The sequence below is a fragment of the Myotis davidii genome, unplaced genomic scaffold, assembly GCF_000327345.1.
Source record: "Myotis davidii unplaced genomic scaffold, ASM32734v1 scaffold244, whole genome shotgun sequence".
Lineage (NCBI taxonomy): Eukaryota > Metazoa > Chordata > Mammalia > Chiroptera > Vespertilionidae > Myotis > Myotis davidii.
The window spans coordinates 1,471,217-1,484,001 of record NW_006294993.1 but is presented as its reverse complement, the minus strand read 5'-3'; the positions used below and the strand labels follow the sequence as shown (position 1 = coordinate 1,484,001).

Genomic DNA, 12,785 nt, shown 5'->3' with positions numbered 1-12,785 from the left:
AGCCAGGCCCTGGGCCGCTAGCCTGCCCCCTACCCTCAGCCCCGTGAACCCTGGCCGGCCCTCGTCGGGAGCCGGGATGCCTGTGGGGACCTGGAGTAGGGGTAGGGGAAACACCTGCACCCGCGCGACCCCTCCTCTTTCATCCTTGGTGCCAGCGGGCCTGAGGGAAGGAACGTCTTAAAGAAAAAAAAAGGGAGGGATCTCTAAGGGCTTGTGCTCCGATCAGGGTCAGCCCTCCTCCCCGCCAATCTGCGTGGGGCTCTGGGTCTCAATCTCCCCGTCGACAGGCCCCAGCGTAGCGGGCAGGGTGACCTACAAGGCTCAGACAGATGTGGAGTTACATAAGGAAAGATGGGGAGCCAGTGGGCCCTGCCAGGAGGGGAGCTTGCCCACCAGGCGCTCCGATGGGGCCCCAGGTTGAGGGGGGAGTGTCCAGCAGCTTGGAGCCCACGGGCCCCCTGGAAGACAGCACCTTGCGGTGGTCAGCGCTGCATGGACAGAAGAGGTCACTGCACTGGCTGGCACAATCAAGGCACCAGTAACTGCAACTGCGTTAGCGCCTGCAGGAGGGGCTGGGGGAGAAGAGGCAAGGACGGGAATGCCCCTCCCCCCAGGCACGTTCAGATAGACAGGGTCAAGGACACATTCAGTTGGAGACACTCACAGACAGACACGCCCACACGCAGATACACAGACACCCACAGACCAGGGAAAAGCACCCAGCGTCAGTCTGGGGCCTCCAAACGGCAGTTAGACAGACACACATGGCAGACAGCGACAGCGGGTGGAGCAGTGCCCAAGGGGAGGGAAGCAGGGGCTCCCACTCTCCTGCAGCCACACTTCCGTGGGCCGGGGAGGACAGAAGCCCAGTGCCTGCTATGGGTGGGGGCTGGGAGACTGGGGCAGCAGCTGCAGACTGGACTCCTATACTCACCGCAGTTTCTGGATCCTCCAGGGACCACCCCTCCCACTGGCCCCCAGCGGTGCTTCAGAAACTTTGAGGAGTGGGGGTTGGGCTCCCTCTGCCCTCAGACCACTGGCCAGCCCTGGCCCTTCCAATACTGTGGCTACCAGTATTCTGGAGATTTCCCTGGTGGACTCACCCCACAGCAGCCGGGGTGGGGGATGGGCTCAGTCAGACTCAGGGGTGGTCTTCCTCTGCAAATTGAGAGCTTCAGGAGAGGAAGGGCCAGGGCTGGCCAGTGGTCTGAGAATGGCCGTAGCCCACTGGTGAGCACCATCTCCGGGCACTCACATGTGTGATCTTATTAGCCCCCTATGTACCCTATGAGGTTGGTAGGATCAGTGGGCCCTGTACAGAGCTGGACACCACTGACCAAGGTCACACAAGGCCAGGCACCCCTCTCTTAATGGCCACACTCCTGGCCATTCCCGAGGTCAAGGCCCCTGAGGCCAGCAAATGCACCAACCCTTGGGGCATAATATCCTCTAGGTCCAGCCCAACCCAGCCAAGGCGATTCAGAGTGAATAGGGCAGGTCCCTATGTGGCTGTCCACAGGGCATCTTGCCCAAGGAGTGAGTATCCAGGCCCCAGATCGTGGGGAACTCTGGGAAAGGCTGGCTGAGGGCTGGGATAGAGGACAGGCCCTGACTTTCCACTCACTCAGACCCCCAAACAGAGGGAGTAGCCTGGGGCTCTGGTTTCTCCATTGTTGAAACAGTCAACATTTTGGGTGAAATATGTCCAGTCCAACAAGGAGGCCATTGGGAAAATGCACCATTCACACCAACCCTAGCCAACTAGCAAAACCAGCGCCTGCAACTTCTCACCCAGGAGAAAGCACACGTGCTGATTGAGTGACCCATCCATTCCTCCATCCAGAGCTCTTACTGCTAAGCCTCAGGCACCCACTGGCTGTGACAGCCGCAGTCCTGAGTAATGCGCGTGCAGGCTCTAGCTGCTGGCTGGGAGGAAGGAAGCAAGGCCGGGGGCGGAGAGCACAGCACAGGGCTCCCCTTCAGGAGAGAGCCTGCCCTGTGGGGTGAGGTGAGCTGACACCCCTGGTGGCAGCCTGGCCTTTGGGGTCTGCTGCTGAGGCAAAGGACACGTCTTCCCCGTGGGTGGGACTTGAGGCTCCTGGTCTTATACCTCGTGTGGACGGAAAAGTGGCCCAAGTGAGAATATCTACGCATTCAGGGGCAGTGCCCAAAGTCCCAGAGGACTGGTCAGGGCCGGGAGGGACAAGGACCTGGTGGAGACAAGGGGTTTGGGGCTGGAGCCATGTGGGTGGACATGTGACTGTGGGCCCCAGTGTGAAGGCCCTCCCGGGAAGCTTCCATCAGGAAGAGATGGTTTAGCAGGCCCCTGGCACAGGCCGCCCAGAACTGGCATGAGGAGGTCACGCTGGAGGCCCTGCTGGGACCAGGAGCCTGGCCTCCCACCGCCCCAGGTTGATCTGGCTACTGCCACTTCTGAATGTCCACCCCACCCACCACATAACCAGGCCGCACCCCCCTGTGGCATGTTTTCCAGGAGGAGAAACTGCCACCTGGTGGCGAGTTGACCGCATTGGGCCCTTCCTCGCACACCTGCTCAGGTGTGGGCTTGACCCCTGCCCGCAAGGCTGCACCAGCATCCAGGTGTGGAATCCCACACTGCCTGGGGCCCACTTCCCAGACAAGAATGCACTGGTTGCACTGCCTGACACACCGTCCTGGAGCCACTTGCTTCACAGGACACAGGTGGGCACCACCTGCTGTGCAGCCTAACACGAGAAGTACACAGCACCTCATCTCCAACAAGGACAGCTGAGCACCGGGGCTGGGGTGGAGGCGGGCCTGGGCCCCTGGCCCCTCCCAGTGACCCTCTGGGGAAATTGTGCCTCCACCCTCTGGGCTCTGCAGGGTTAGCGGTCCCCTCCCCAGGGGGTGCACTCTGGCCTGGGCACATGGGTGTCTTCTGAAGCTGACATGAGAGGTATGGGAGACAGAGGTCAAGGCTGACTCCAGGGTTTTGGCTCAGGCATCTCAGAGGATGGCGCTGACAGGAGTGAGCCGGGGAGTCTGTGGGTGGAGCAGGCTGAGGGATGATGGAGTGCTGATAGGAGTGTGTCGAGCTTGATGCCAATTGGACATTCTGGCGGGGAAGTTGTTAGGCCCCCCAGGGTTCAGTCCCGGGCTTGGAACCAGAGCCTGGGCCGGCAGCGGCCTGCCCTGTTCCTTCTGGGTCTGGGGCCAGGGGAGCTCTGGGGTGACCAGTATCAGGCCAGGAAAACACTGTCCCATGTGTCCTGTGCTTCTGCACATCCTGTGTGTCCGGCGCTGTCACTGGCAGCAGGCTGTGCCTCCACGCTCTCACTGTGCTAGAAAAACCTTTCTCCTCCAACCAACTGCGGGCCCACAGCTGCCCCCGCAGTGCTCTGCCCTGTGCGGGGGGCCATGGCCCAAAATAAGAAACAATGAGAGGGGCAGGGAGGCCGAGGCCAGCTGCCGGGCAGTTGTCCTGCGGGTACGGCCCAGGCACGTTTCCAGGGTCAGCGCCGTGCCCCTCTGCAGGAACCAATGTTTGCGTTCTCCTTCCGTGGCAGCTCGCTTAAATAAGGAAATGCAGATTTTTCTTTTTTTGTTCCTTGTCTTTTTTTTCCCTAGTGACATTCTGAGCCAGATATGGGTGCATCCTGATGAGCTCAGAGTTCGGTTGTGATCAGAATGGCTCCTGATGCCACAGATTTGAAATAAAAGCCATGTCTGATTTCCCTGCCTTGAGGGTCAGGGCTGAATTGGGCCCAGGGCCCAGTTGGCAGGAAGGCGAGAGAGGACAGGAGAGCCAGGGGTTCAGTTGCTGTGGTTTGGCTACAACTCAAAGAGGCTTCAGGAAGTGAATGTCTCGCGTTGTCCACAGCTGGAGCACCCAGGAAATGGGCTTCAGGCACAGCTGCGTCCAGGGGCGGAGACAGCTGCTTCTTTCCCCCGTCTTTCCCTGTGTTCACCTCATTTCCAGCAGGACTTTCTCCCTGAGCCCTCTCCCTGCAGCTCCACGGTTCTCCTAACTTTCCCTTCACTCGCCAGGAAGAAGGGGAGCTGCCAGCAGCACCCAGCGTGAGCCCTCCTACACAACCCTGGTGGCTGACTTAAGCGCAAAGCAGTGTGGGTCTTAGGTCCTGGGTCAGTGTCATTTGAACCACCCTTGTGGCTGGAGGGGAGGCTGTCAGGCAGGTGGAGCCATAGTTCTCCCCAGCAGCTGCCCTGGGGGTCCTGTGAGGGCCTCTGTCTGCCCTTCCCCCGACAGTATCCTTGTTGGTGGTGCTGAGGTGCCTGGGCCCTGGGCCTGGGCACTGGGAGCGCTAGGAGACCCCCCAGGGGAGGCCAAAGCTCCCTGCCCTCAGCCTTGGTTGGTGTGGTGGCCAAGCCATTCTTTGGTCTGGACTCTTGGCCAGCTCCGGGCCCATTGCTGGCTGCCAGCTGCCTGCCCTTGGAGGTCCTGCCCCCACCGGAGTGCATACCTGCTCTGAGCCCTCTGCCCACAGTGCCACCATCACAGCGAGTTGGAGCAGCCAGACCATCCGCAGCCTCGCCCTCCCTTCGGGGTTCCTGTCCTGCACTGGGCCTCTCCTGCGGGGACCAGGTTGGGTGGCCCTGATCACAATGCTGATGAGGTGAACTGGGCCTGGTGACCTGATCTACTGTGCAGACCCCACCCTGACCTGGTCAGGGCCCAAGCCCAGCCCGGCCCAGCCTGCACGCCTCTTCCCAGCACACACACTGGTAACCCCCAGCCTCGCCCATCAGGATCAGCCCACCTGACCCCTTCCCACCTCGCCTCTCGGAACCTTCAGGACTACTCCAGGTCTCTGCAGTCCTGCCCGTGCTGTTCTGTGCTGGGGCCCAGACGGCGCATATGCTCCTGCATGTGAATGTGCCTGTGGCGTGTGCCCAGTCCCATCCCCTGGGCAAAGGAGCAGCGCCTGAGCCCACAGGTCACCCTGGGCTACTCTCCTAGAGGCAGCCTTTAGGGGAGCCTAGGGGCTGGAAGGAGGGCCCCACTCAGAGAGGTGCTTCCTGCAGGAGGCAGAGCCTGGCCCCAGCTCACCTCTGTTACTCCCCCAGACCCTGGGATTCAGGGCAGCTCCTCGGAGAGCCTGTGCCTGTCAGGAAAATAAAGAATGAGCCACTGTCTCAGTGTCAGGGGCATGGGATCCAACTAATGAAGACATCCCTGAGGTCTTGAGGGAGAAAGCAGGGGGCCTGGGGCGACGCCAGGAGCAGGGCCAGCTGTGTGTGTGTCTGTTTATGAATATGTGTGTCTGTCTGCCTATAGGTGTGTCTATGTATGTGCATTTCTGTGCATGTGGCATGTGGGTCTGGCTGTGTGTCTGGCTGTTCTCATGTCTGTGGGTCGGTGTGTGTGTCTCTGTGGGTGGGTTTCTGACTCGGGCCAGGAGCGGTACTTGTCTTCCTTCCTCCCTGTGGGGACAGGCCAGGTCAGAGAGATGTCTCCCTCCACAGTGCCCGGCTGTAGGACCAGGTCGTGGGCCAGGCCAGAGGTCGTGATACTCCCAAATCAGCCCCTCCCCTGGATCTGGGCACGGCTCTCAGCCACTCACTGGCCACACACACTCATACAGCAACCAAACGGGAAACAACTTCCCTCCTGGCAGACCCTGGATGCGTGGGGCCACCAGGCCATGGCGGGCAGGAGCTCAGCTGGCGGAAGGGCTGGCGGGTCACGGATGTGGCGGGGCCGGGGTATCCTGGAGCAGCCCCTCCTTCAGCCTTGCCGGGTTTTGCTTAGGAGGCTGGTTGTTGGCTCAGGACCTGCCTGGCCAAGTGGCTTTGTGCCTTTGTCCCTCTCACCGGCAGCCGGCAAACCAATGGCCAGGGCCGGGGCTGCAGTGCAGCTCTGGGTGGACTAAGGACATGGAGTCTGAGCCCTCAGCCCCAGACCAGAGCTCTGCCCTCCACACTGTCCCAGAGGGGCCACCTACCTTCTCCCTATGGCCCTGGGTAAAGGGCAGCTTGCCACTCCAGTGGGACTCACCACCCTCTCCCCAGCCCCTGCCCTCTCCTCCACACCCTGCCAGACCTCAGCTTGGGCCCACCTTTTCCTGGCATTGCGCACTCCTCTCACATATTCTAAACTTGCTCAGCTGCTTCATCACAACGCCCTTGTGGCAAGTAATGAGGCGCACCGGGAGGCCCCTCTCTTCCCCAGGCCCGTTTCCCATCTGTGCGTGGTGCAGCCCTGGGTAAGCCAGTGGCTAAGAGCCACCTGATGAAGACATCCGGGGCTTCTTGGAGTCTGTCCTTGAGTGACTCACTTGTGTGCCATCTGGAGGGTGGTCCTAGCCTGGGATGTCCTGATGGAGGAGGAGGGGTTCAGAGGCCTGTCCAAACAGGTGGCTATGCTCCTCATGCGTGGAGAAGAGGCCATAGAAACCGCGGTTCAACGGGGCATACATCTGACAGTACACTGATGGTATATCTCCTTCAGGCATGGCTGGATCCAGGAACCCAGTAACTCTCATCAAAGCCTGTCTTTCAGCCCTTGGTGCATGCCTGCTCCTCGCTCACACAGCTGTCCCCTCAGGGTGGCACTTCCAGACTGACATTCCACAGTTCTCAGCCCCAGATCAGATGCAGGACCTTGTGCCCAAGCCCATGGCATGACCGATTATTCCAAAGTGATGCAGTGATGTGCCAGGTGCCAGTCATGTGCCCCTGTCTGGAGCTGGAAGGTCCAGGAGGTCAGCCTGGATGAGGCGGGGGTCCCCACTGGAGAATTTGGGGTTGTTCCTAGAAGACAGGGTGGATGCTGGCCAGAGCATCAGATGTTTGTCAGGGGGCCCAATTCCATGTCCTCTGCCCCCCAAGTCCATCCTATATGGGCTTCCTCTACCAGGGGCTTTCCATGCCTGACTTCCATGGCCTCACCAAGCCCTGGGGAAACAGGCTCCTTGAGACCTCACTTAGCAAGTGGCACAGCCTGGACTTGCATGAGGTTGCTGGCTCCATCCAACCCTTGGTCATCTGCCCAGATCAGATCATCCCACCCACCTCCTGCAGGCATTTATTGAGCACCTACTATATGCAGCTTGACTAGGAACCCAGAAGGTTATGTTGTTATTGAGCCTAGTGAGTGATTGGAGGTGCCAGGTTAGCTTTGCCTTCAGGGGGTACCTTGGAGAGGATCCAGCCCTGAGGGTCCCCTGAGCCCGGGCTGTGGGATTCCCCGGTAGACTCCCCTCCTGGGCTGGGGCAGTGCTGGCAAACTGCTTAGCATGAGGCCTTCATCAGCCCCTTTGCCTTATCCCCAGGACAACCTGGCCTGCTCGCCAGCCTGCTACCCTACTGGAGGGTCAGAGCCCCAGCTGGCGGTGCAGCTTCTGAAGCCCTGCAACTGGAGAGCAGCACCCAGGGGCCCTGAGTCCAGCACTGAGCCCGCCTCACTTAGGATGGCTACAGAACCGGTGGCCCGAAGTTAGGAATTTCAAATGGTGACAGCAGAGCAGTCAATTGAGCACAGAGCCCCACGGGACCACCCAGGTTGCAGCCCCGTGTGCCCTGACACTCCTAACCCACAGTCCAGCCTGCTGGACCCCCTCTTATCCCTCCACTGTGAGGGCAAGTCTGGGGTGTGCCTGGCAACTGCTCTGACGGGCTGTCCCCTCGACTGTGGCTGTCCCCCCTCTCCCCGGCTCTGCCTTCCTCTCCCGAGGATGGAATGATGGAAGGGGGAGCATGCCTCTCCCCAGAAGGACCCAAGTGCCCGGTGTCTCTTACCCCACCCTCCAGAGCCCGGGTGCTCCTGCCAGGGATGGAGGTGGGGGCCCTGCCACCAGTCACCACCCTGCCCTCCACACTGTCACAGTGGGGCCACCTAAGTTTTCCCCATGGCCCTGGGGAAAGTGATGGGCTTTGTTTACAAAGCTTTCCCAGCCCTGGCTGGTTTGGCTCAGTGGCTAGAGCATCAGCCTGCAGACTGAAGCGTCCCTGATTTGACTCCGGTCAAGGGCACGTGCCTGGGTTGCAGGCTCGATCCCCAGTGGGGGACATGCAAGAGGCGGCCAATCAATGATTCTCTCTCATCACTGATGTTTCTATCTCCCTCTCTGAAACCAATAAAAATATATTTTGAAAAATAAAAAAATAAACAGCTTTCCCAGACCCACCGGCCTCCTAAGCAAAGCCCCAGTAAGGCTAAAGGAGGGACTGGTTTGGGGTACCCCAGCCCTGCCACACCCTGACCCCCCAGCCCCTCCACCTGCTGAGCTCCCGCCCCGCCTTGGCCTGCCAGGAAGGACAGCTTGTTTCTTGTGTTTTCTTGTTGTATGAGTGTGTGTGGCCAGTAAGTGGCTGAGAGTAGTGGATCACACTGCTCTCCCCACCCCCATGCCCCAGGTATGTTTAAACCCCCCTTCACCCCACTCCACCCCTGCACCGGGCCTAGCCCCATCTGGAAAGTTAAAACCTTCCTGCTCCCTCCTGCCTCACTGGTCCCTGCTCGGATGTGCCTACAACCACCAGAACCCCTGGGAAGGGTGGAGAGAGAAGAGCAGAGCCCCCTCCTTGCCCTGTGGCCCCTGGGTCTGAGTTTGCTCACGGGGGCGCACACCTGCCCCACGCAGGACCAGCAGGGCAGCAGGTGCTCAGCAGGCACTTCGAGAGGAAACGGTGCTCAGGGCACAGCCACGAGTGCTTCAGCAGTCGGAACCGTGCGGAGGCTCCACCCCACAGGCTGCTGGAGCGCAGTAGGGCCCAGTCTGTGTGGCAAGGGTGTCAGGGACTGAGAGCTGAGAGTTCTGCCCTGCACCTGGCACCGCCCCACTTTCCAGGCAGTGGTGGTGAACCCACATCTTGAGAGGTGTCCAACTCTGGGCCTGCCCTGCCAAAGCTGGAGGACACCTGGAGGCCAAAGGCAGGCCTAGCCATAGGCTCAGGGGTCCGCACAGGTCCTCTGACAAGTAGCCTCCCATGATCCTCTCCCCTGAGTCCTCTGTGGTATTCAGGCTGGCAGTGCACTCGGCAAAATGCTGCTGTTGCACCAGTAACAGCGTGGGATGAAGGTCTCGCCAGGGAGATGTCAGCAGAAGTGCTGGGTGTATCTTCAGGGACAGGTACACCAGGGAGCTGACTCACCTAGTGGTCAGCCCAGTCCTTCTTCTTTCCTCGTCTCTTTCTTCCTGGTCAAATGCACACGTGATGGCTGGAGCACAAGCAGCCATATTGGGCCATGAGGTGACAATGAGAATGGGACCCAACACTAGAAGGGTGGTACAATAACATAGAAACCGGGTCCCTGATGATGCCTGGTAACTTACCTGCCTGTAGCTCTAACTAATTCTAAAGGGCAGGCAGTCAAGTTGGCTCAAATGTCCCCCCAGCAGGGTGGATGGCCACTCCAACATCCTACAAAACATTTCATAGAAAAGTTTCCCAATTTTTAATTTTTAAATTAATTTCAGAGAGGAAGGGAGAGGGAGAGAAAGAAACATCAATGATGAGAGAGGGTCACTGATCGGCTGCCTCCTGCATGCCCCCTACTGGGGATCAAGCCCACAACCCAGGCATGTGCCCTGACTGTGACCTCCTGGCTCATAGGTCCACGCTGAACTGCTGAGCCATGCCAGCCGGGCTCTCTCTCATTATTGGTGTTCCTATCTCTCTCTCCCTCTCTCTCCCTCTCTGAAATCAATACAGATTTATTTTTTAAAAAGTTGGCAGAATTTAATGGGCGCAGATTGCTCAGGTCCCGAAGCCATGGGGAAAAAAAGAAAAAGCCCTTTGAGGCTGCTATTGATAAGTTGTCTCTCTTCAGGTGGTGGGTTCAACACTAAAAATACTCTCTTCCGACCACAGGGCGCCAAGCACGGTCACGTTGCACAGATTAGAAAGTTGTGTGGGAAGGACCAGCTTGGGCCACGTGAGGGGCAGGGCCAGGCGGCAGTGGCCACTGCCCGTGCTGCACCGGGTAGCAGACTCCCCAGCAATCCACAGAAGGCAGTGGGGGTGGCAGGGAGAGAAGCGAGCCGCAGGCCAGGCTCCCGGGGCAAAGGCCGGTCAGCAATGCTGGGCCCCAGCATTCTTGGATGCCTAGCCCTGCTGGAGCGCAGGAGGCAGCTCTGGCCGCAGACAGAGATAAGACATCAGCTCAGGCTCAGAAACCTGCTGAGAAGGTAGGAGTGGAGTTGGGGAAAGGGCAGCGGGTGAGGGGCAGGGCTGGCATTGCTGACTTGCTCTGCCGTATGGCCCTGAGCAGGCTGCTCCATGCTCTGAGCCTCAGTTTCCCCATCCAAAGTGGGGAGCAATTGCCTCTGCTCAGCCTCCTCGAGGATGATGCCTGTGAACGTGCTTTCTCGGGGCAAAGCCCCGCATGCGTTTCCATGTGGCTGGCGCCTCTGACCCCAGCAGCCAGGCCTCAGCCCGCAGGGTCCGCTGGCTGCCTTCCGCAGGGTCCTGGTCCATGATAGTCCCTGATTCTGACGCAGAAGGAATTGTGATAGGGAGGCTCCAATCATCCCTGCCTAGGGAGTCACAGACGGGCAGGACTGTGGGGTTCTCTCTTGGGACTGGCCTGGTCTGAGAGTAGTTCTGATGGGAGTAGTCACCACAAAATGATTAGACCAGCATGTCTCAAGCTCTGGGGACCACATACGGATGGATCCCTGGGGTCCTGAGAGGACTCTGGGACCTGAGCCAGGCTCAATGGTCAGGATGAAAGGGGGCACCGTGATGATCCCCCACTATGTGATGCTGGGGTCCTGCCCCAGCAGGTCCAGGGGTCCCCAAAGGTGTGGATGGAGTCGGCGAGGAAGGAATGACACGGAGACAGCGTTCAGTTGATCAGCAGCCTTGCCAGGATCTCTAGCCACAATCTCCAGCCAAGTTCTGTGTCCATGTTCTCTTGCTAGGTTCTCCAGCCACGTTTTCCAGGTTCTCCAGCCAGGTTCTGTAGCCATGTTCTCTCGCTAGGTTCTCCAGCCAGGTTCGGTTTAGGTTTTCCAGCCAGGTTCAGTCGCCAGGTTCTGTAGCCGGGTTCTTCAGCCAGGTTCTGTCTAGGTTCTCCAATAAGCATGATTGTTCATAGTTAAAGTGATTAATTACCCGCCTGGCACTTAGTTAAGAGGTTTTATTCCCTCCCTAACTTCAGGAGAAAATCTCTACCTGGGGAAACAACCTTTCTTGGAGAGGTGACCTTGGTTAAAACACATAGTGCCAAGAAGGTGAGCAAACATATTAAGAACAGTATGCCATGTATGCCAGGTCCCTTGAAACAGCAAGGATGGACCGGCTCCCGGCATGTGGCAGGTCATCAGTCGGTTGATATCATGACCCATGAGGCCCCTAAGGTCTCAGCCACCCAGGACCACCTGGGCATCTTGTTCAGGCGCAGATCCTGGTCTGGGACGTGTACGGGCTGCTTCCGCAGAGCAGGCCAGTCGTCTGCTCATCTGAAAGGTGGGAATGTGACACAGTGTCTACTCGGTCGGCTGTTGCAAACATGAAACTGGATGAGGCATATAAATCACAGGCCTGGATAATGTCAGCTGTCACTGTCATGTCATTACTGCACGGCCCAGACCTCTGTCTCCTTTCCTGCTCCTGTCCTTCGTCCCATTCCTGCAGAATCTTGCCTCTGGAACTGGCCTCTTCATCTAGCAAAGATTATGAAAATGTCCCTGAGTTGGTTCCAAGGCACCTTCCCTCCAGCCTCCAACTGAGGGAGGGTTCCCACCCAATCCTTGCCTCAGGGCCAGGAGGAGGCAGCAGCAGTTGGGAACTCAGCATATTGCTTCTGTTTAAAGGGAGTAGCGTGGGGTGATCCATGGCCAGACTGGAGGCTCACTGGACCCCAACTTCTCCTCTGGCCCCAGCTCACTCACCTCCAAGTTCATGGCCAAGGGTTGGGCTGATAGATTGAGCCTCTCTAGGGCTGGTCCTTTTTCTCTTTTTTAAAAAAAATACACTTTTATTGATTTCAGGGAGGAAGGGAAAGGGAGAGAGATAGAAACATCAATGATGACAGAGAATCAATGATTGGCTGCCTCCTGCATGCCCCACACTGGGGATTGAGCCCACAACCCTGGCATATACCCTGACTAGGAATTGAATTGTGACCTCCTAGTTCATAGGTTGATGCTCAACCACTGAACCACACTGGCTGGGCTATGGCCTGTCCTTTGAATGAGGGTCAGAGCCTTAGGGACTACTCAGGGTGAGGGTCGTGGAGGGTGGGGTGGTGGTTTTCCAGGATTCTGATGGGTCAGGGCCAGGCCTACAAGGGAAGCTGCAAGCATCTCCCTGGCAACTGGCCTTGTCCGTGTCCGGGCTTGGGGGCCAGCATGCCCTCCATACCCTTCCCTCTCCTGCTGCAGTTGGTTTCTTCAAGGGTAACCATGGAAACACCTTTGTTTCTGAGGCCCAGCCCCGCCTCCCTCTGGTTTCTCTCAGCAGCAGAGGCTGGGAGGGATTCTTTTCCAGCAGCGGCTGACAGTGGGCCCACCAGTGAGCTGGCCCAGCCTGGGGATGGGGACGGCTGGCTTTCTGGTCCCAGAAATGCTGCCTGAGCTCCACCCTTGCTACAGAGGCCCTGGCCACTCCCCTTGGCCCTGATGTTTACAGGGAGCACCAGCGTCTGCCACTAAGGCCTGCTCCTGACCCCCAGGCACCCTTGTCCTGCTGGGGGCAACCTGTGTGTCATTCCTCACTGCTGGAAGTGGAGAAACACATTCTGAGGAGGGCTACAGAGGCCCGACTGGGGCTGGCTTTGTAGGAGAGGTAGCAGTGAGCAGGGTCTTCAGGATGCTCTCTGTGATTGTGGGGACCAG

At 58.7% G+C, this 12,785-nt stretch overlaps 2 protein-coding genes across 2 annotated transcripts in view; one reads left to right on the top strand and one right to left on the bottom strand.

Annotated features, from left to right (window-relative positions):
- HRH3 (histamine receptor H3) overlaps nt 1–9,182 on the bottom strand; it is a 13,611-nt gene extending 4,429 nt beyond the window's left edge. The window contains 3 exon segments of the mRNA XM_015567675.1: nt 34–80; nt 394–488; nt 9,097–9,182. Coding sequence (XP_015423161.1) covers nt 34–80; nt 394–488; nt 9,097–9,182 — 228 coding nt within the window.
- A 795-nt stretch (nt 9,183–9,977) lies between these two features.
- OSBPL2 (oxysterol binding protein like 2) overlaps nt 9,978–12,785 on the top strand; it is a 54,299-nt gene continuing 51,491 nt past the window's right edge. The window contains exon 1 of the mRNA XM_006769548.2: nt 9,978–10,133. The gene's annotated coding sequence lies outside the window, so the exon portion shown is untranslated. The remainder of the gene's footprint in view (nt 10,134–12,785) is intronic.